This window comes from Eucyclogobius newberryi, unplaced genomic scaffold (assembly GCF_026437365.1).
Source record: "Eucyclogobius newberryi isolate DKJ021-1_F unplaced genomic scaffold, fEucNew1.0.hap1 SCAF_20, whole genome shotgun sequence".
Taxonomy (NCBI): Eukaryota; Metazoa; Chordata; class Actinopteri; order Gobiiformes; family Gobiidae; genus Eucyclogobius; species Eucyclogobius newberryi.
In genome coordinates this window covers 5813999-5835140 of record NW_027315835.1, presented here as the reverse complement: position 1 = coordinate 5835140, position 21142 = coordinate 5813999, and the positions used below count along the sequence as shown (strand labels likewise).

At 45.2% G+C, this 21142-nt stretch overlaps 2 protein-coding genes across 2 annotated transcripts in view; one reads left to right on the top strand and one right to left on the bottom strand.

Annotated features, from left to right (window-relative positions):
* The first annotated feature begins 4689 nt into the window (after positions 1 to 4689).
* lrit2 (leucine-rich repeat, immunoglobulin-like and transmembrane domains 2) lies at positions 4690 to 9345 on the top strand. The gene is made up of 3 exons (XM_072456809.1): positions 4690 to 4854; positions 6669 to 7450; positions 8591 to 9345. Exons 1-3 carry the CDS (start codon positions 4745 to 4747, stop codon positions 9343 to 9345), a joined length of 1647 nt encoding a protein of 548 aa, XP_072312910.1. The 5' UTR covers positions 4690 to 4744.
* A 6823-nt stretch (positions 9346 to 16168) lies between these two features.
* The window catches only part of LOC140369192 (cadherin-related family member 1a), a 28684-nt gene continuing 23710 nt past the window's right edge, over positions 16169 to 21142 (bottom strand). Inside the window, exons 15-17 of the mRNA XM_072456462.1 lie at positions 19910 to 20138; positions 18858 to 19112; positions 16169 to 16783 (exon numbers count right to left, since the gene is read on the bottom strand). Coding sequence (XP_072312563.1) covers positions 16214 to 16783; positions 18858 to 19112; positions 19910 to 20138 — 1054 coding nt within the window. The 3' untranslated portion in view covers positions 16169 to 16213. The remainder of the gene's footprint in view (positions 16784 to 18857; positions 19113 to 19909; positions 20139 to 21142) is intronic.

Genomic DNA, 21142 nt, shown 5'->3' with positions numbered 1-21142 from the left:
TTATTAGTCCACACAATGGGGAAATGTCGTTGTTGCAACGCACAAGTAGGTAGAGAAGTAAAAGAACAGATAACTTTAGAAAACCTTTTTTTAAAAACACTTTTAATAGAAAAGCTCTTATAAAAACTCTTTAAAAAAAGTAAAGAAATAATAGTAACAAAAGTAACACTCTTATTTACAGCAGTTTAATATTGCACCAACATGATTGACATAATGTCAGAGTATTGCACATGATTATGTCATTATTGCACATGATTATCTCATTATTGCACATGATTATGTCAGTATTGCGAGTGTTCAGGACTAACAGTGTTTGTTATAAAGTCTGACCGCAGCAGAAGGAAAGACCTGAGAAACCTTTCCTTCATACATCGAGGGTGGATCAGTCTCTCACTGAAGCTGCTCTCCAGAGCGGACAGAGTGTCCTGCAGGGGACAGAGTGTCCTGCAGGGGGTGAGACTCATGGTCCAGCATAGATGTGAATCTAGCCAGGACCCTTCTGTCCCCCACCTCCTGCACTGAGTCCAGAGGACAGCCCAGGACGGAGCTTTGTCCAGCTTCTTCCGCTCCCTTTCTGTGATGCTGCTGACCACACCCACAGTTAACGCCATATTAATGAACACCTGTAATTACAGCCTCAATGAGCGGCAGTTAAAGCCACACTGTGGAACCTTCACACATGAGTCCGTAGGTGGCGCTCTCGTTGACCTGACATGTAACACATGCATGAGTCTGCAGGTGGCGCTCTCGTTGACCTGACATGTAACACATGCATGAGTCTGCAGGTGGCGCTCTCGTTGACCTGACATGTAACACATGAGTCTGCAGGTGGCGCTCTCGTTGACCTGACATGTAACACATGAGTCTGTAGGTGGCGCTCTCGTTGACCTGACATGTAACACATGAGTCTGCAGGTGGCGCTCTCGTTGACCTGACATGTAACACATGAGTCTGCAGGTGGCGCTCTCGTTGACCTGACATGTAACACATGAGTCTGTAGGTGGCGCTCTCGTTGACCTGACATGTAACACATGCATGAGTCTGCAGGTGGCGCTCTCGTTGACCTGACATGTAACACATGAGTCTGCAGGTGGCGCTCTCGTTGACCTGACATGTAACACATGAGTCTGTAGGTGGCGCTCTCGTTGACCTGACATGTAACACATGAGTCTGTAGGTGGCGCTCTCGTTGACCTGACATGTAACACATGAGTCTGCAGGTGGCGCTCTCGTTGACCTGACATGTAACACATGAGTCTGTAGGTGGCGCTCTCGTTGACCTGACATGTAACACATGCATGAGTCTGCAGGTGGCGCTCTCGTTGACCTGACATGTAACACATGAGTCTGCAGGTGGCGCTCTCGTTGACCTGACATGTAACACATGAGTCTGTAGGCGGCGCTCTCGTTGACCTGACATGTAACACATGAGTCTGTAGGTGGCGCTCTCGTTGACCTGACATGTAACACATGCATGAGTCTGCAGGTGGCGCTCTCGTTGACCTGACATGTAACACATGAGTCTGTAGGTGGCGCTCTCGTTGACCTGACATGTAACACATGCATGAGTCTGCAGGTGGCGCTCTCGTTGACCTGACATGTAACACATGAGTCTGCAGGTGGCGCTCTCGTTGACCTGACATGTAACACATGAGTCTGTAGGTGGCGCTCTCGTTGACCTGACATGTAACACATGAGTCTGCAGGTGGCGCTCTCGTTGACCTGACATGTAACACATGAGTCTGTAGGCGGCGCTCTCGTTGACCTGACATGTAACACATGAGTCTGTAGGTGGCGCTCTCGTTGACCTGACATGTAACACATGAGTCTGTAGGTGGCGCTCTCGTTGACCTGACATGTAACACATGAGTCTGCAAGTGGCGCTCTCGTTGACCTGACATGTAACACATGAGTCTGTAGGTGGCGCTCTCGTTGACCTGACATGTAACACATGAGTCTGCAGGTGGCGCTCTCGTTGACCTGACATGTAACACATGAGTCTGTAGGTGGCGCTCTCGTTGACCTGACATGTAACACATGAGTCTGCAGGTGGCGCTCTCGTTGACCTGACATGTAACACATGAGTCTGCAGGTGGCGCTCTCGTTGACCTGACATGTAACACATGAGTCTGCAGGTGGCGCTCTCGTTGACCTGACATGTAACACATGAGTCTGCAGGTGGCGCTCTCGTTGACCTGACATGTAACACATGAGTCTGTAGGCGGCGCTCTCGTTGACCTGACATGTAACACATGAGTCTGCAGGTGGCGCTCTCGTTGACCTGACATGTAACACATGAGTCTGTAGGTGGCGCTCTCGTTGACCTGACATGTAACACATGAGTCTGTAGGTGGCGCTCTCGTTGACCTGACATGTAACACATGAGTCTGTAGGTGGCGCTCTCGTTGACCTGACACAGGACCCGGAGGCCTCTGTGTAGTGTAAACACGCCGTCTTCGTCCTCAGAGACTGGGATTACGGAGGTCAGATTAAAGCCATCTGTCTCTGGGTTTCTCCTCTTCCTCTTTCTTCTCTTTCTCCCTCACTTTCCTCTTCTTCCTCTCTTTTTTCCTCTTCGCGTCTTCTCTCCTAACTCTCTCTCTCTCTTCCTTTCTCTCCTCTCTCCCTCCTTTTCCGTTTACCGTCTTTCTGTCCCTCATCCCTCGCTTCCTTTTTCTCACCTTTTCTGTCGTACTCTCCCTCCCTCTCTCCCCCTTGTTCTCCCCCTCTCTCCCCCTCTCTCTCCCCCTCTCTCCTCCCTCTCTCTCCTCCCTCTCTCCCACGCTCTCTTCCCCTTGTTCCCCCTCTCTCCCCCTCTCTCCCCCTCTCTCCTCCCTCTCTCTCCTCCCTCTCTCCCCCTCTCTCTCCCCCTTGTTCTCCCCCTCTCTCTCCCCCTCTCTCCTCCCTCTCTCCCCCTCTCTCTCCCCCTTGTTCCCCCTCTCTCCCCCTCTCTCCTCCCTCTCTCTCCTCCCTCTCTCCCCCTCTCTCTCCCCCTTGTTCCCCCTCTCTCCCCCTCTCTCCTCCCTCTCTCTCCTCCCTCTCTCCCACGCTCTCTTCCCCTTGTTCCCCTTCTCTCCCCCTCTCTCCTCCCTCTCTCTCCTCCCTCTCTCCCACACTCTCTTCCCCTTGTTCCCCCTCTCTCCCCCTCTCTCTCCCCCTTGTTCTCCCCCTCTCTCCTCCCTCTCTCCTCCCTCTCTCTCCCCCCTCTCTCTCCTCCCTCTCTCCCACGCTCTCTTCCCCTTGTTCCCCCTCTCTCCCCCTCTCTCCCCCTCTCTCCTCCCTCTCTCTCCTCCCTCTCTCCTCCCTCTCTCTCCCCCCTCTCTCTCCTCCCTCTCTCCCCCTCTCTCTCCCCCTTGTTCCCCTTCTCTCCCTCTCTCTCCTCCCTCTCTCCCACGCTCTCTTCCCCTTGTTCCCCCTCTCTCCCCCTCTCTCTCCCCCTTGTTCTCCCCCTCTGTGTATAATCCCGGTGGTGTGGCCCAGTTAACACAGATGGGCCGCTGTGTTCTGGGCCTCCGTCTGCGTTTCATCACGTTTAAGTGAATTAATCTTTTGGGCTGATGAGCGGGGTCACCTGGGACGGATTCGGGAGGATTTGGAGCCCAAAAGCGCTCGGAGGTGAAAGGAGAGCATCTGAGGTCAGAGGTCAGCGGTCAGAGGTCAGAGGTCAGCGACAGGTCAGACAAAGATGGTTTGAGCAGAAAACACTGCATCGTGTCATAAAAGTCTGAAAATTAAACTTCACAGAGCCTCAAGCTATAATGTTACGCCGAGCCAGACTACTACTACTACTACTACTACTACTACTACTACTACTACTACTACTACTACTACTACTACTACTACTGCTATTGTTACTACTACTACTACCACTTTAAATTATTTTCAATAATATTTTTTTATTAATAATTGTTTTTCCTCTCAAAAGTGTTTTAGAATGTTTCATTGGAATTTCAACAAAAAAGATCTTATTCTTAAAACAGACATTTTAGTGTATTTCAGACTAATAATAATCTTTGAGAGAAGGATTTTCCCTCCCTCCGCTTTTAAAACAAATAATACAATTTAAAAGGCCTGTAGAGGTATGTGTTGTTTTATTGTGCCTGAAAACTGTCGATCCCAAGTAATCAAAACATATTTAAACCATTTACGAAGACACCAGCAATACAATTATTATTGTATGTTTAAAAAATACTCTGTAAAATGTAAAATAAATGCAGATTTTATCATAGGCATTTATCATGTTTGTTAAAAAAAAAAAAAAAAAAAATTGAGAAGGGAAACGACAAAAACCTTTATTTTTTTATACATTTATTTTGATCATTTTAATTTACATGTAAAGAAAAAAATTATACAAACATTAACCTTTGGGATGCAACTTACTAATAGAGACCTTTACCAATTAGGTTCAAGACAAATAAATGAATAAACAGCCATTTTGTCTCTATTTGACGTAATTTCACAAAATTTTTCGTGCTAATGCTAATTCTCCCATTGAAACATCTCAGCGCTAACTCCCCCGCAGTTTATATCGTTCGCAGACAATTTGCGCGTCTATAATTATCTCCGACGAACACGATTGAGCTGTTACAACGTGCAGACAGCTTACCGGCTAGAATTACACCTTTGCTGTTCTTCTTCTTCCACGATGTTGTTTGTTGTGTTCTTAAGTGGCGCGTCACGGAGATTAGCTTAATGGGTTTAGCCGGTGGACAGGTCCCGCGGCGGTCTCCACTCCTCCCGACAAAATGGACGAGTTTCGCGGCGTTTTGGGGGTTATTTGGCTGATTTGTCTGGTCTCGCCGGCGAATTCGACGTGTTTGAGCGGCTGCACGTGCACGGACGATAGCTCGGGGAGGTAAGCGTTAGCCGTGTAGCGTAGCGTGGTTAGCATCCGTGCTGTCGATTAAACGCTAACCTGCTTTGGGTCGGTGCCAGCCAGACAGAAAGAGTTAGAGAGATAAAAGTTTGTTTCTATCATTTAACTAATACTATTAATTTACATATATTTCACTTTACTCAATAGACCTACTTGTATAAAATAGTTGTTCTGTATTTTAACTAGAATTGGGCATTATATTGAGATTTTGTGAATGTTGTTTGCCAAATTTGAGTATTTTTATAGTTGTTACAAAAAGAGCTAAATAAATGTTACAAAAAGAGTTGATTAAAACAAAAAAATAGAAAAAGTGATGCTATAAACTTTGAAATAAGGTGATATTCCTGCACTTTTGTGATTTATTTTACAGATATTTCACGTTTGTCTGATTTATTTAGACCTCAGCTAATACATTTAAAAGAATGTTTTTAACACATTTCTGTTTGATTGACATAATATCAGACAAATATTGTTATTGGGATGTTGAGCATGTATTTTTGTCACTATTGACCTGCCTCTAATTTGAACATTATTTTAAAGTTTGAAGAAATTGGACTTTAAGCTCATAGATAATAACTACAATAACACTGAATGATATTTAATCATTCATAAAACAGAGAGAGAGAGAGAGAGAGAGAGAGAGAGAGAGAGAGAGAGAGAGAGAGAGAGAGAGAGAGAGAGAGAGGATTGGAATAGCAATAAGTGCAAACATATGAACCTGAAAGCCAAAGTGACTGATTTGACTGATTTCTTAGCGAGAAATAGAAAACATTTTTTTATCGTATGTGTAAATAGTCTAGTAAATAGACTATATTTAAGTCTATATTTGAATGAAAATATTTCTGACATCAATAAAAGTACTTGTAAATGTAGCATAATTGATAATACAATTTAGTTCCACAGTCAGACCACGCCCACAAGTCTAGAAACATAAACATTAGCCTTCGGCTAATATGTGTCACAGGGTTAATTAGACTGAGTGTTCTCCAAATAAGCTCCTGGAGCTAACGACCTTTACTCTTGTATCAGGGAAATACTCTTTAGTTTGTTTCACACTGATGAAGTTTACTTTGCTTCAATTATATTGTACAACATTTGTTGGACCAATTACAAAAATGCCAGTCTGCAAAGGCCTAAAATCATGCTTCATGTTTGCTATTGATGAGGCCGATGGTCGAGTGCAGGGGCCCCAAAGGGGTCCCAGAAACCCCTATTATACCCAAGGATACATTGGCGACCCAAACATCCTTCTTCTACTGGAGAAGCCACGGCCTTATATGAATAGTATAGATTATAAAACATGTTACAGAAGCAATAAACACGCCTTCTTTTCATTAACATTTACACACTCTAGTTTGGACATCTTCTAAAAACACCTGGGGACTTTGAGGAGCCAAAGTTGGCAAATAATACAAGATTGAGTGCAGTACTTTACCAGTCCAAGAGGTGGAAACACTGATCGCTGTCTTTTTAAAATATGTGCTTGTGTTTTGTCTATTTCAAAATGGACTGTGAGTGTGGAATAAGAAATAAATGAGAGTTTGACTGACAACTTCACAAAAGAGGATTTTAACCAGCAGTCTTTAAAACTGTTTTAATTCATCAGAGATTTGTCACTTGTTTAAAATAAAACATAGAAACTGAAAAACATTTCCCCAGTTACATTTTTAAAATATCAACACTAAACAACATTGGGCGATTGTGTGGAGGAGATCGGAGACACTGTTGACTGTTGATTGACCCATAAAGCACCGAATAACTGTTTCTTTGTCTCGTTTGGTCTTTTTTTGCAGGTCGTTACAATGTATGGAAGCTCCGATGGCCCAAATCCCGGACAACATCAGTCACGACTTCACCAAAATCCGCATCGAAAACTGCCATTTGACCGAACTCCCCTTCGGCTCCTTCTCCACCATCAGCGCGTTGGAGTCTTTATGGTTAAACTTCAACGACATAACTCTGATGAACATTAAAAGTCTGGACGGCCTGGCAAACCTCACCGAGCTACGCCTACAAGGCAACAAACTCACCTCCATACCGTGGACGGCCTTCCAAGACACGCCAAGGCTCAAGATCCTGGATTTGAAGCACAACCGACTCAACGTTTTGCCCGAACACGCCTTGCGATACCTCCCGGGACTTACTTACCTGGATTTATCGTTCAACCATCTCACCGTCATCTCAAAAGACGTGTTCCTCAATTGGCAGTTGTACCAGAGAACCGAAAGAACGTGGACCAAAGAGGGAATGGTTTTGAACGTCTTGCTGGCGTTGCACGACAATCCGTGGACGTGCGATTGCCGACTGAAAGGATTTCTCGAGTTCATCCGCGCCGTCAACCCCCCGATCATTCTGATGAACTCGTATCTGACGTGCAGGACGCCCGCCTCCAAGGACGGCAAGTTCTTCCACGAGGTCCAGCTGAAAACGTGCCTGAAACCGAACGCCAGCTCTCCGGACGCTAATGTCACCGCGCCGCCGGGATCGAACGCGACGCTAGCGTGTTTCGTCAAAGCCCGACCGGAGCCGACCATTGAGTGGACGTACGGCCTGAAGGCGATAAGAGGGTTTAACGGTAAAGAATATTTTACTTGATGCTGTCCATTAAAACGTAGAGGATTCGTTACTGCTGTTACTTATACTGTTACTTCAAAATCATCAAGTGGAAGTACAAAGCAGAAATTACTAGTAAAGTGTTAAAAGTATTTTGGGAAACTACGATTTTGTCTGGACGTAACAATTGATTTATATTCAATGTTTATGTAATTGGAAGGAAAAAACACTGAAATTGCTCAAAATCCGGTATTTTCAAAAGGATAAATTCATACAAAGTACCACCTAAGATCATTTTTGGGCTTTTTGAGTTGCACCAGATCTAAACCCGGACTATGTGAAGTCTAAATTAGGACTAAACCATGAAAAAAGGTAAAAAATTAACCCAAAGGAGGAGAAACGTTCAAACTGCAGAGGGCCTTGCGTGCACCGTAGTTTGAGAAACATTGAAACGCCCGAAAAAAGAAAAAAAAAAAAATATTCTGAAGGATCTAAATCTGTCAACGTAAAGTTTTGTCACTCGCGGAGGAAAGAGACTCAACATCGGACACGTTTTGCTGTCCTCGTCAAACAAAAATCTCAAACTGTGTAAACTTAACTTAAAACAATGAATAATATACACATAAAATAAAGTGCCAGGTGTATTATTTTTACTGAAGTAAGAGACGGTTTCAGAATCAAATATGTTACTCGGGAAACGGGAAAAGTATGAGGTCTAAAAACGACCCAGACGGTTTTTAAATCTACAAAAGCTTCTGTGTCGAACTGATCTGAAGATTACATCGCTGCTTCAGATCAGATTTAGTTGCGTCCACCATATTTTGGCCTTTATTTAATTCTTGTCCTTCCAATCAAATTAAATCAGATGTTGCGTCCAGACAGCCACTCTTACAATTGATTATTCAACGCTGTTTACTCTTACTCGATTCATTTCTTGACCCACCACTTAGAACTACTACAATACTGCTGAACTTTTACCTTCATTTGAAGTAACGTTGATCTTACTCGAGTACGTTTCTGGCGACTCTACTCACTTAATGTCACGATGTTGTTTCTTCGTGGAGTTGGGTTTCATTCAAGCACGTTTGAGTAGTCGGTTTCGCTCGCTCTAAAGCAAAAAGAGTCTACACGTCGCTCAAATCTACACTTCTGTTTCCTTTAGCAACCGAGGCCCAAATCGACGAGGACACGTTCAGCTCCGTCCTGCTCATCCCGTCGCTGCACTCGACCGACCGCGGACCCTACACCTGCACCGCCAACAACTCCATCGGCAACTCCTCCGCCGGCGTCCTGGTCAGTGTCGGCGAACCCGACTCCACGGCGCCGATTGCCCCGCCCGTCCCCATGCTCTCGCCCGACGAGAACCCCCACATTGACATCCGGATCGCCAAGCAAACCGTCTACGGGATCACGCTGGAGTGGTTCGCCGTCACCGAGAACCCGTCCGAAACGTGGTACACCATCCATTTCGGGAAGTACGACTCGCCAAAGAAGGAGATGACGTACATCGGACCCGGGATCCGCTCGTACGCCGTGGAAAACCTGCTCCCGGTGACGAAGTACGAGGTCTGCGTCACGTTGAAGAACCGCCCGCCGCGAGAGGGTCAGTGCGTCGTGTTCGTGACCGGGAGCGACGTCAGCGAGCTGGAGCAGCGGGAACGGCTGATCCACATCGTCGTGCTGGTGTGCGTGATGATCTTGGCGGTCCCGGCCGGGATGTACGCCTGCACCGCGGAGGCGAGGCCCGGGTGCGCCGAGCGGTGCAAGGGCTTGTGGAAGAGGCGGAGGAGGCGCGGCGACATGCAGGAGATGGAGAGGCAGGGCACGTTCGACAGTCTGCAGGCGGCCAGCAGCGAGACGCTCTGCGCCGCCGACAAGCCCAAAGGCCGAGGAGGCAGCGCCGCGCACTTGTACTGACTCTGGCGGCCCCGCTGCCACCGTGACGGCAAAAATGACCCTTTGAAATGCCCAATGGAATATCATAGAAAGGGAAAAACGTCTGTGGACATTTGCATCTGCTCGTCCTCGTCCACACGCCCTCAAAGCTTTGTGTCTGATCCTAAAATATAACACCCGGACAGTCGGAAATGAGGCTCGTTAAAACTGTCTGTGAGTAGTTTATTAGCATAGCCACGCGACAACGTGTGAACTAGCATTTGCGGCTAACGACCTGAAACAAACAATAGAAAGAAGCAGGTGGTGGACCCTCAGCAAAGTTACAAAGTTCACCTTTAACTGCACTTGGATTTTAAAGAGTATAATCCCTCACTCACCACTTTGTCAAAGTGTCTTGCTCAAGGACACGGCAGCAGAACACACTGGGATGCAACAGTTGAATTGGAGATGCCTTTTTCGTTTTCAACATCACTTTAGAACGTTGCTTCAGATCTGATCATTTAACGAGAAATCTGATTTATTTTTTGTCATACGACTCAATCATGACTATTTTACTATAACACAAGTAATAAACTCAGAGTAGTTTTACTCATTTGAAAGAATTATCAAATATCTATTGATATTGTTTGTTTTTTCCGCCTCAAATATTTCATTTTCATCGCCAATCAAATCAACACCATAATTTATAGCTCTATTTACTAACTGTTATATCTTTTTTTTACACATTTTGTTTCATTCAAAGACTCCAGTAACAGACACGTTGTATATAATTGTAAATGTTCTTGTAAAAGGCCTTGTACATAATATTCTTGTTCATATTTACCATATTTATTTTGTAAAACGCTCCGCAGAACGTCCCATACTCAGTCCAGTGTAACATGATCAAATACATGTTTTCTATTGGGTTGATTTCAGTGGCATCAGGCTGTAATAAATGGGATTAAAGAAGACTCGTGTTACATAAGTGTGTTTCTGTTACATTTATACATCCACTAAGAGGATTAAACAGCGACCATCTGCACTTTCACATGATATGTTAATATTCAGCGACAGGTCACTATTGCTGCACATGAGAGTATTCTGGCTGCTACGATTCATCAACTAATGGTATTTTGAAAATTCGACTTGTTTTCTGAACTAACATACTAGATACATTAAGAAAAACACATACAAAACTGATCATTGTTCAGGATTTTGTGTCTGATCCTAAAATATAACACCCGGACAGTTGGAAAATTAGGCTTGTTAAAACTGTCTGCAAGGAGGCTAACGTTTATTAGCATAGCCTCTAGCATTAGCTGCAAACGACCTGAAATAAACCGCTCAGTCTGGAGTGATCTCACACATGAGTCACACATTTCTGGACATACGGGGTCTTTGGGGGCGTGGCAGAAGAGAAAGAATCCTTTGTTTTCAGACTTTTTGTCGCCAAGCCCACAGTGAACATGCAGCTTTTGTCCTAAAGATGGCAGCAGAAACGAGCGAGTGACGTCACCTCAAACGCGTGAATAATATGTCGTGTGGTCACATACTCTAAAGATCCTCCGTCACTTTTATTTCTCAGTTTGCCTCTGATTTTTTAGTGTTCATTGAATCGTGGGCCACAAGCAAAATCTTGTTTAGGGCCACCAACTGCCACCAAAAAATACATAAAGATAGTTGCATTATAACTACAAATAATAAACAATTTCAGATTTTCATTAATACATTTTCTTTGTAATTATTCTGTATCTAGAAGCCTCCACTCGTCACATTTCAACTTTAACTTTGGTGATTATAATTATTAAGAAGTCTCAATGTACAATAGAAATAATCGTTTGACTATTCGACTTAAAGAAAAAATAATGACTGTTAAAATAATCATGACTGACAGCCGTATACTCAAGTAGTTTATACTTTTTCTAATTCGACAGTTTTATTTTACCCTCAATAGTTTCATGGTATTATCTGTGTCGCTTCAGTTGCACAAAGAGGAAACAAATAATATCATAAAAACAAGAACGAAACAAACAAAAAAATACACTTATCCAGTGTTTTTATTTTTAATTCAAAATCAAGACAGTACAAAGACATATTGAAGAAGCACATAAGTGATATACATTTAAATCATTTCACTTTGAGCTAATTCTGCTACATAACTTGAATAATACAGAGGTTATTATGAGTAGTGCCGATATGTGAAGGCCGTGTGAGCAGATCCAGACCCAGCGTGACACTAGATCTACAAAATATAACGTACAAAATGGGTTTATTTATGTTCAGTGCACGACAATTGTCCCATTGTCCAGACTAAACAATATTAAGCTTTTGTATTATACAGTGCTGTACATTACAATCAGTATTTGTCCATTAGTTCAACAAAATTGGAAAAAGTTGGGACGTATACAAGTTTTTTGAAGAATTAAAGATTTCATACTAATTTTGTATGCAAAATAAAAAAAAAATAGATGAAAAAAGTAAAATAAAATAAATAAAATAAATAAAATAAATAAAATAAATAAAATAAATAAAATAAATAAAATAAATAAAATAAATAAAATAAATAAAATAAATGATAATAAAAATAGATAAGATTAAATGTAATAAATTAAATGAATTAAATAAATAAATGCTCTAAAAAACAATAATCTTAAAATTAATGTATTAGGTCATTTCCCCCATGCGATTATTACATCCATCCATCCATCCATCCATCTTCTGCCGCTTTATCCGGGGCCGGGTCGCGGGGGCAGCAGTCTGAGCAGGGACTCCCAGACTTCCTTCTCCCCAGACACTTCCTCTAACTCCTCCGGGGGGATCCCGAGGCGTTCCCAGGCCAGCCGAGAGACATAGTCTCTCCAGCGTGTCCTGGGTCTTCCCCGGGGCCTCTTCCCGGTGGGACATGCCTGAAACACCTCCCGAGGGAGGCGCCCAGGAGGCATCCGGAACAGATGCCCGAGCCACCTCAGCTGGCTCCTCTCGACGTGGAGGAGCAGCGGCTCTACTCCGAGCTCCCCCCGTGTGGCCGAGCTCCTCACCCTATCTCTAAGGGAGCGCCCAGCCACACGGCGGAGGAAACTCATTTCGACCGCTTGTATCCGCGATCTTGTTCTTTCGGTCACTACCCAAAGCTCATGACCATAGGTAAGGGTAGGAACGTAGACCGACCGGTAAATAGAGAGCTTTGCCTTTCGGCTCAGCTCCCTCTTTACCACAACGGTCCGATGCAGCGACTGCATCACTGCAGCCGCTGCACCAATCCGCCTGTCGATCTCACGCTCCATCCTTCCCTCACTCGTGAACAAGACCCCGAGATACTTGAACTCCTCCACTTGGGGCAAGGACACCCCACCCACCTGGAGAGGGCAAGCCACCTTTTTCCGGTCGAGAACCATGGCCTCGGATTTGGAGGTGCTGATTCTCATCCCAGCCGCTTCACACTCAGCTGCAAACCGTCCCAGTGCATGTTGCAGGTCCGGGTTTGATGGAGCCATCAGGACAACATCGTCTGCAAACAGCAGAGATGAGATCCTGTGGTCCCCAAACCGGACACCCTCCGACCCCCGACTGCGCCTAGAAATTCTGTCCATAAAAATTATGAACAGAACCGGTGACAAAGGGCAGCCCTGGCGGAGTCCAACATGCACTGGGAACAGGTCTGACTTACTGCCGGCAATGCGAACACAGCTCCTGCTCCGGTCATACAGGGACCGGACAGCCCTGAGCAAAGGGCCCCGGACCCCGTACTCCCGGAGCACCCCCCAAAGGACACCCCGAGGGACACGGTCGAAAGCCTTCTCCAGATCCACAAAGCACATGTGGACCGGTTGGGCAAACTCCCATGAACCCTCGAGCACCCGATGGAGGGTATAGAGCTGGTCCAGTGTTCCACGACCGGGACGAAAACCACTCTGCTCCTCCTGAATCCGAGGTTCGACTATCGGTCGGATTCTCCTCTCCAGTACCTTGGAATAGACCTTACCTGGGAGGCTGAGGAGTGTGATCGCTCTGTAGTTGGAACACACCCTCCGGTCCCCCTTCTTGAACAGAGGGACCACCACCCCGGTCTGCCAGTCCAGAGGCACGGTCCCCGAACGCCACGCGATGTTGCAGAGACGTGTCAACCAAGACAGTCCTACAACATCCAGATACTTTAGGTACTCAGGGCGGATCTCATCCACCCCCGGAGCCCTGCCACCAAGGAGTTTGCGAACAACCTCAGTGACTTCAGCTTGGGTGATGGATGAGCCAGCCTCCGAGTCCCCGGTCTCTACTTCCTCTTCGGAAGACGTGACTGAGGGATTAAGGAGATCCTCAAAGTATTCCTTCCACCGTCCGACGACATCCCCAGTCGAGGTCAGCAGGCCTCCACCCGCACCGTAAACGGTGTTGGTGAGACACTGCTTCCCCCTCCTGAGGTGCCGGACGGTTTGCCAGAATTTCTTTGGTGCCGACCGATAGTCCTCCTCCATGGCCTCCCCGAACTCCTCCCAGGCCCGGGTTTTTGCCTCTGCGACAGCACGAGCCGCGGCTCGCTTGGCCTGCCGATACCCGTCGATGACCTCCGGAGACCTACAAGCCAGAGTGGCCTGATAGGCCTCCTTCTTCAGTCTGACGGCATCCCTTACTTCCGGTGTCCACCACCGGGTTCGGGGGTTGCCGCCACGACAGGCACCGGAGACCTTGCGACCACAGCTCCGAGCAGCCGCATCAACAATGGAGGCGGAGAACATGGTCCACTCGGACTCAATGTCCCCAGCCTCCCCCGGGACATGGGAGAAGCTCTCCCGGAGGTACGAGTTGAATACCCTACTGACAGAGGGCTCCACTAGACGTTCCCAACAGACCCTCACAATGCGCTTGGGTCTGCCAAGTCTGTCCGGCTTCCTCCTCCGCCAGCGGATCCAACTCACCACCAGGTGGTGATCGGTTGACAACTCTGCCCCTCTCTTCACCCGAGTGTCCAAGACACGCGGCCGGAGGTCTGATGACACGACAACAAAGTCGATCATTGACCTCCGGCCTAGGGTGTCCTGGTGCCATGTGCACTGATGGACACCCTTGTGCTTGAACATGGTGTTCGTTATGGACAATCCGTGGCTAGCACAGAAGTCCAATAACTGAACACCACTCGGGTTCAGATCGGGGAAGCCGTTCTTCCCGATCACCCCTCTCCAGGTGTCACTGTCATTGCCCACGTGGGCGTTGAAGTCCCCCAGTAGAACAACGGAGTCCCCGGTCGGTGCACTGTCCAGTACCCCTCCCAAGGACTCCAAGAAGGCCGGGTACTCTGCACTGCTGTTCGGCCCGTAGGCCGCCACAACAGTGAGAGACCTGTCCCCCACCCGAAGGCGGAGGGACGCGACCCTCTCGTTCACCGGGGTAAACTCCAACACGTGGCGGCTGAGCTGAGGGGCTATAAGCAAGCCCACACCAGCCCGCCGCCTCTCCCCGCGGGCAACACCAGAGAAGTGGAGCGTCCAGCCCCTCTCGAGGAGATGGGTTCCAGAGCCCAAACTGTGCGTGGAGGTGAGGCCGACTATATCTAGTCGGTATCGCTCAACCTCCCGCACAAGCTCAGGCTCTTTCCCCCCCAGCGAGGTGACATTCCATGTCCCCAGAGTTAGTCTCTGTGTCCGGAGATCTGGTCGCCGAGGCCCCTGCCGTCGACTGCCGCCCAGATCTCTCTGCACCGGCCCCTTATGGATCCTCCTGCGGGTGGTGGGCCCACGGGAGGGCGGCCCCACGTCGCTCTTTCGGGCTGTGCCCGGCCGGGCCCCACGCGATTATTACATGTTGATCTAAATACTTTTTGTTTAGTTTTATTTTATGCCTACTTAAAATTAATAAATTCTAGAAACATAAATATTTTGAGGGAAATAAATTCACACATTGCAGACATTTTAAGTCAACATTTCACAATTTCCTTTTTTCCTTGTCTACTTCATTGTGAATCAAACAGGTTTTGACGATAGTTTCTTCTTATTCACACACACTATCATCCACCCGGTGTCCCATCCTGTTGGCTTTGCATTTAAATATTAATAAAATACATTAAAATAGCAATTTCGTGATTTTCATGATCGTCTCGCATCATCAGCAGCTTTACAGAAGTTACCGCACGACGTCTTCACTTCGGATCGGCCGAAAATGTCCATGTTTTGGCTCAGGTGACGGGAAAGTTTGAGGATTTGCAGAAAGTCATGTCTGTGGGGAGAGACTGAATAGACAGTAAGTCGTGGGTAATCCTTTCTGAGCGTTTGAGATGGTGAGATCCTCCGTCTGAAGATGGCCGTGTAGGACCCGTGTGGAGACTTCAGCGATCACGGAACGAGCAGAAACTGGTCTAGTCGAGTGGACTCCAACTTTTTCTAGAGCCACTTCATGTGATAAGACAGAGACTAAAATAAAACCAGACTGAATAAAAGTAGAATAGGTTGAAATCCAGGTTGAAACATACATTAAACTGCATTTAATTCAAAGAGTTTTAGAGAGATTTATGTTTAGCATGACTATGAGCAATATCTAAAAATACAGACTTGTGGAACTTGTGATTGAACGCCAAAAAGCGACGGTTGTTGACTAAATTGGCCATGTTTTTTTGGCAGACAGGGCAAAACGTCCACAGAGATACATCAGCCAAATCAACGTTAAAAGGTAAACGAAAGCGCACATTAAGCTGCTGGATCGGCGACGGCAAGATGTATCACTCAATAGTGTCGGAAAACTGTTGCATTTAGCGGTTAGCCTCGGTTTGAATACACAATCCCGAGCTCTACGGTCGAAACTTGGCGTCTTTCGAGCCATCGGACAGTTGTTGGACGGGTGAGGGATCATAAAGCGCTTACCGTTAACCCAAAGCTACTAGCTGAATATACTTACACGGTCCCTTTAATCCCACCAAACCATTTCAACAGTAGTACCCTTTATTACTCTCTATGATCTTCTGCTCCAGTTTCATTTTCAACTCCGAGACCAAAGCCGAGCTCAAGTTTCCTTCCTTATGCCTGTTAGCTTTAGCCTTACTGGCGCCCTTCGTCGCTAGCGCTCCGGAGATGGTGGGCACCGCTCTGGGCCTATCGAACGCCCTGCTGATGCAAGGGGGCGGAGGAGGCAACGGCGCGCTCGGCGGCGGCGGCTTAGCCCTCGGACTCATCGCGCTAGCTTCGCAATCCCCGCTGGCGTCGGCATCTTCGGCGAGAAACTTTTCGCCCGCGCTCGACATCCTGAACAGCGGCATTCTGAGCTTCCACGCGGAAAACACCGGAGTTTGTTGCCGCCGGTCTCTCGGTGGCCTTTTGATGATGCGGCGAACTGGCGTGATTTTATTGGACTTGGAGTTGCGTAAAAACATAGCCGCGGACAACATGGCTGTCACACCTACCAAAACACTGATAATACCGATTACCATAGCGATAGCCTTCATTGGATTGTCCCTACTGCGCATTAAAAAGGCAGCCATAGGCCCTTTGAGGTGAGCCTGCAAGAGAAGATAGATTATTTAGCTTTGAATTAAACGCTGGTAGCTAAATTAGCAAAGTAGCGTGATTTTGAAGCATGCGGATAAAAGAGCGCAGGATTTATCGCTCATGGCTAACTCTAGAAAATAACATTTTAGCATTGGATAGTGTAAAATTAGATGTCATTTGATGAAAAAGCAGCAAAGCAAGAGCAGAGCCAATTGTTGTTGTGTGTAGCATGTAGCAATGTAGCGATGTAGCAATGTAGCAATATTATGAAGACAAAAAGAAAAAGAACAAAACTGAACAGAAAACAGCAATTCAATGTTTGTTTATGGGTGACAAATGAACAATTCAACAGCATTAAGACTTGTGGATTCACCCAGGATCTCTCAGTGGGTCAGTCGTAATCTGATGAGGTTTAGTAAACTAGCATAGCGATCCCAAACCTTTTTACTAAGAAGGACCAGCACTAAACTTTAAATAGCTAATTTCCAACTGATTGAACTATATCTCGTCAAACAGAAGAACATAGACAATAACTCTGAAATAAACACATCATATTTTCCTCAACTTGGTAATAAAAAGAGTGGATCAAAGTTTGTTAGAAATGGGCTGATAAAACAAAGATTTGTAATAGTTTTCAACAGCTTACATCTATTTTTGGCAGTTTCTGTTGGGAATGAGTTCATAATCTTCCACCTCGTATGTATAAGAGTCGATCATTTAAGACGTGCACAAAAAATTCAATTGTCTGTTTCACCACAAAATGATCAAAACAGACAATATGAATTAAGAATACTTTGTGCAAAGGGTTATAGCTGCCTGGAAAGCACATCATCAAAATAGTCCACTTTTTAGCTCGCTTCTGGGAACTGTTTGAAGAATACTGAAAGCCTACTTAATAATCTTTACATTAATTATTTCCCTAGTCTAGAATACGTACAAAAATGATACCTTCTGCTTCGTTGATTACAAATCGTACACCAAGAATCAATCAATGGACAGTGAATTAAAAAGGCTGATTCCAAGAGATTTAGCTAATTTAGAAAAATAAAACACCGAAAATGTACCTAACGTCCTTCTACAAGATTTTTTCCCCACCGATAGACTAATGTTCTTAAAATTTCCTGTCATTACAGAGTTATAAACATTATTTGACATGACATTTTGCATCAACAGCTTATAAAAAAGAATGTCTTTCTGCGGCGTATGAAATCCCTTTGTTTTACGCACGGTGCACGCAAAGCTCACTTGACTCTCCGGATCACCTTGATATAGTTACTCTCGGGGTTGATTCTGGACTTTTTCACGGAGTTACAATACAAAATGGTGGAGATGCAGACGGTGAGCGAAATGAGCGACGTGACAACGCCGAAAAAGATGCCGAAAACGGTGAGCGGGCGTTTGCTCAGGCCGCGAAAGTACGTGACAACTCTGCCCTTGATCTAGAGACACCACAGTTCACGAGACAAAGACAAGAGCGAGAGACAAGGCGAGTTATGGCAAAACGGGAAATAAAAGAACAGAAAATGATAAAAACGTGATAGTTGTAATATATATGTATGAAAATGGAGGCAAATTGCTGAAAGGATAGCATTTGAAATTTGTACTTTCGCTGACTTTGAGCACATTATTAGCCAAACAATGAGAAGAGGATATTGCATTTCGTTGTAGTTCATTAGTAAGAAGAAAGAAAAAAAAATAATCACAATTATGGAATAATTTACATTTTTCTGTTGGGGATTCCTCAAGGGTCAGTTTTAGGCCCGCTTAAATTCATATTTCAATTAATGCAAAGGTGAAAATTTCAGTTTTTAACCTTTGAGTAATTGGCTTTCCTTGAGTAATTGAGAATAAATGTTAATGGTTTTCCCCTTTTGTATCCACTTTTATCCATTGAAATGTGTAAAAGTCATCAAAAGGTTTCCAATGCTAGCCTTTAAACAACACAAATCAGTGAATATGTTACAGCATTTAGCACCAGCAAAGCAAATTTTGAACGTTCTACTATCGTCCTACTATCATCTACAGCTTAGTATCCCTACTTTAGCTCTATTAGCCTCTTTGGGCCTCCATTAGCCCGTTACTCACCGCCTCTGTGATGTCTATGTTGACCACGGTCGTCGTACTGAAGGAGGGCGATCCCAAGTCTTTGGCCTGGACCACGACGGACCAGGTGCAGTCCTTCTGTCTGGTGATGTTCTGGACGATCTCCATGGACTTTATGTACGGCTTCAGGTAGATCTCGCCCGTCTCCGCGTCGATGTCGAACGCGTTGTCGGGGTCCGCCTTCATTATGGAGTATTCGATGAGGTTGTTGGGAGATTCCGCATCTTCGTCCACCGCCTGGGGATGAAATCGGTTTGAGCGGAGATTTGGTTTGGGCGTGGTCTGGGTGTTGTTGTTGTGGTTAACGGTTGTCTAACATTAGCTAATAAAGTCTTGATTCGGACCATGTTTAGGTCGGTTGCAGGTGCTTTTATCGCTCAAAACCATGAATTCTTATTTTGCCTCCACAGATTTCTCCTACTGGTCTCCATGGAGATGTATAATTTTGATGAAATGCTAGGGAACATTCGAGGCAAAGCAATAAGCACAAAGACCAGCAGGTAGCAAACCCTCCACCACAGATGCCAAAGAGTGCACCTCAAGGTTTAACGCTGCACTCACACTAAAACTGAAACAAATGAATTGATTAATCGCAGTTAATAGATTATTTAGATCATATAATAATCATTATCTGGATACATTTTTATTATACATAGACTGTGAAACCTGCCGTGTGTTGAAATAAGAGGTTAATAACATGGAAAAAGCAAGAATTAGTTCAAAACAGACATAGGAAACATGTAAATTTGGGTTTTTTGATCAAAAATTATTTAATTTAATTCAAGTTGACTGAAAATATGCTATTTCGGGGCATTTTGCTTTCTAAAAAACAAATCAGCTATTGCAAAAATAGAAGCTAGATTAAGCTATTAGCAAAATATTCATTAGCGGCAGCGCTAGTTTGCCCTTTCACGAAATTGGAACTAAAATGGGACTAAACCAGGACGAGATCAAGACAAATCCAGGGCTAGAACATCCAAATCTACATCAGGACAAAGTGTGAGCGCAGCCTTAGTTTCCCTCAAACACCTGACCTCCACTCTGACGGGGGAGCCTATGATCATGGTCTTCTCCAGCAGCTTGTCGTTGAACTCCGGCGGATGGTCGTTCATGTCCAGCACCGTCACGAACACCTCGGCCAGGCTGTACTTTCCCTCCGAGTCCTCCGCCTTCACGTAGAAGTTGTACTTGGAGCGGACCTCTGCGTCGAGGCTGGTCCAGGGCTGAGTGCTGATGAGGCCCGAGGACGAGTGGATCGCGAACCTACGGGAACCGGCGAGAAACACGAGACAGTCGAACGTTTTTAAGTCGCGAATGACGACGACGGTTGTTGTGCACGTTCTGGGACACTCAAAATCGCTTAACGGTTGCGTGTGTTGTGGTTGAAAGCTATTTCTGGATCGGAATCAGAAAACTGTGTTAGTCCCTTGAACGTCGATTCATTAAACACACAAAAATAACATGTACACAAGTAAACGCAACGTAAACGCATAAGAAAAACTCAGAAAATGTTCAAGAGTCTAACCGCAGAACAAGTCAAAGACACGGAACAGCAATTGGTTCTGCAATTTTAAGCTGTTCTGTTCTTTTCCTTTCCCAAAGAAACCAGGAAGTAAAAGAGAAAGGGAGGAGCCTCGAAATACAAACGCAAGGCATGGTGGGTGTGGTTAATTACGTCGCATTCTAAGTTCAGGTTCAAGGTTTGATAGCATCGTGTGGGTGTTGAGTTTGCATGTTCTCTCCGTGTCGGGGTTTCCTTAATAGTCGTGTAGCAATATATTATATAAATATCCCAATAAACGGTCATATGTTACAGCGCCCCCTACAGGTCGGACGACTCATTGAACTAAAATGCAGTTAAGAAAAATATATTTTGAATTTTGCGAAAAATTATAAAAATGTTATTACAGAATAGCACATTTTTTAGGTTTATAATTTCACTTCCTGTTTGTAATCGATGACATCACACTAGTAAATTACTCAACTAATGTTACAATTTATTTAATTTGACAAATATGAATATATGAGAGCGACTTTATTTTGTGGAATTAATGTTTAAAGAGTCAAAAAAGTGGTTTATTTTGTGTAAATTCTGCATAAACTTTGGCTGGAGTGAGTGTCCCTGGTGTGATGTCACTTCCTGTCATTTTCTACAGATTTTTCAACGTTTTCTCCACAAATACCTGCTCGATTGGTGTAAAACTATCATTTACAGGTACAAACACACCAAATAAAGTAAAAATTTGAAAATCGTAAAAACCTTTCAT

Excerpts from the sequence above, each read along its gene's own strand:
- lrit2 (XM_072456809.1), top strand. The coding sequence starts at position 4,745 with ATGGACGAGTTTCGCGGCGTTTTGGGGGTTATTTGGCTGATTTGTCTG. Across the intron at positions 4,855-6,668 it reads ACGGACGATAGCTCGGGGAG|GTCGTTACAATGTATGGAAG; the intron begins GTAAGCGTTAGC and ends CTTTTTTTGCAG. Across the intron at positions 7,451-8,590 it reads GGCGATAAGAGGGTTTAACG|CAACCGAGGCCCAAATCGAC; the intron begins GTAAAGAATATT and ends TGTTTCCTTTAG.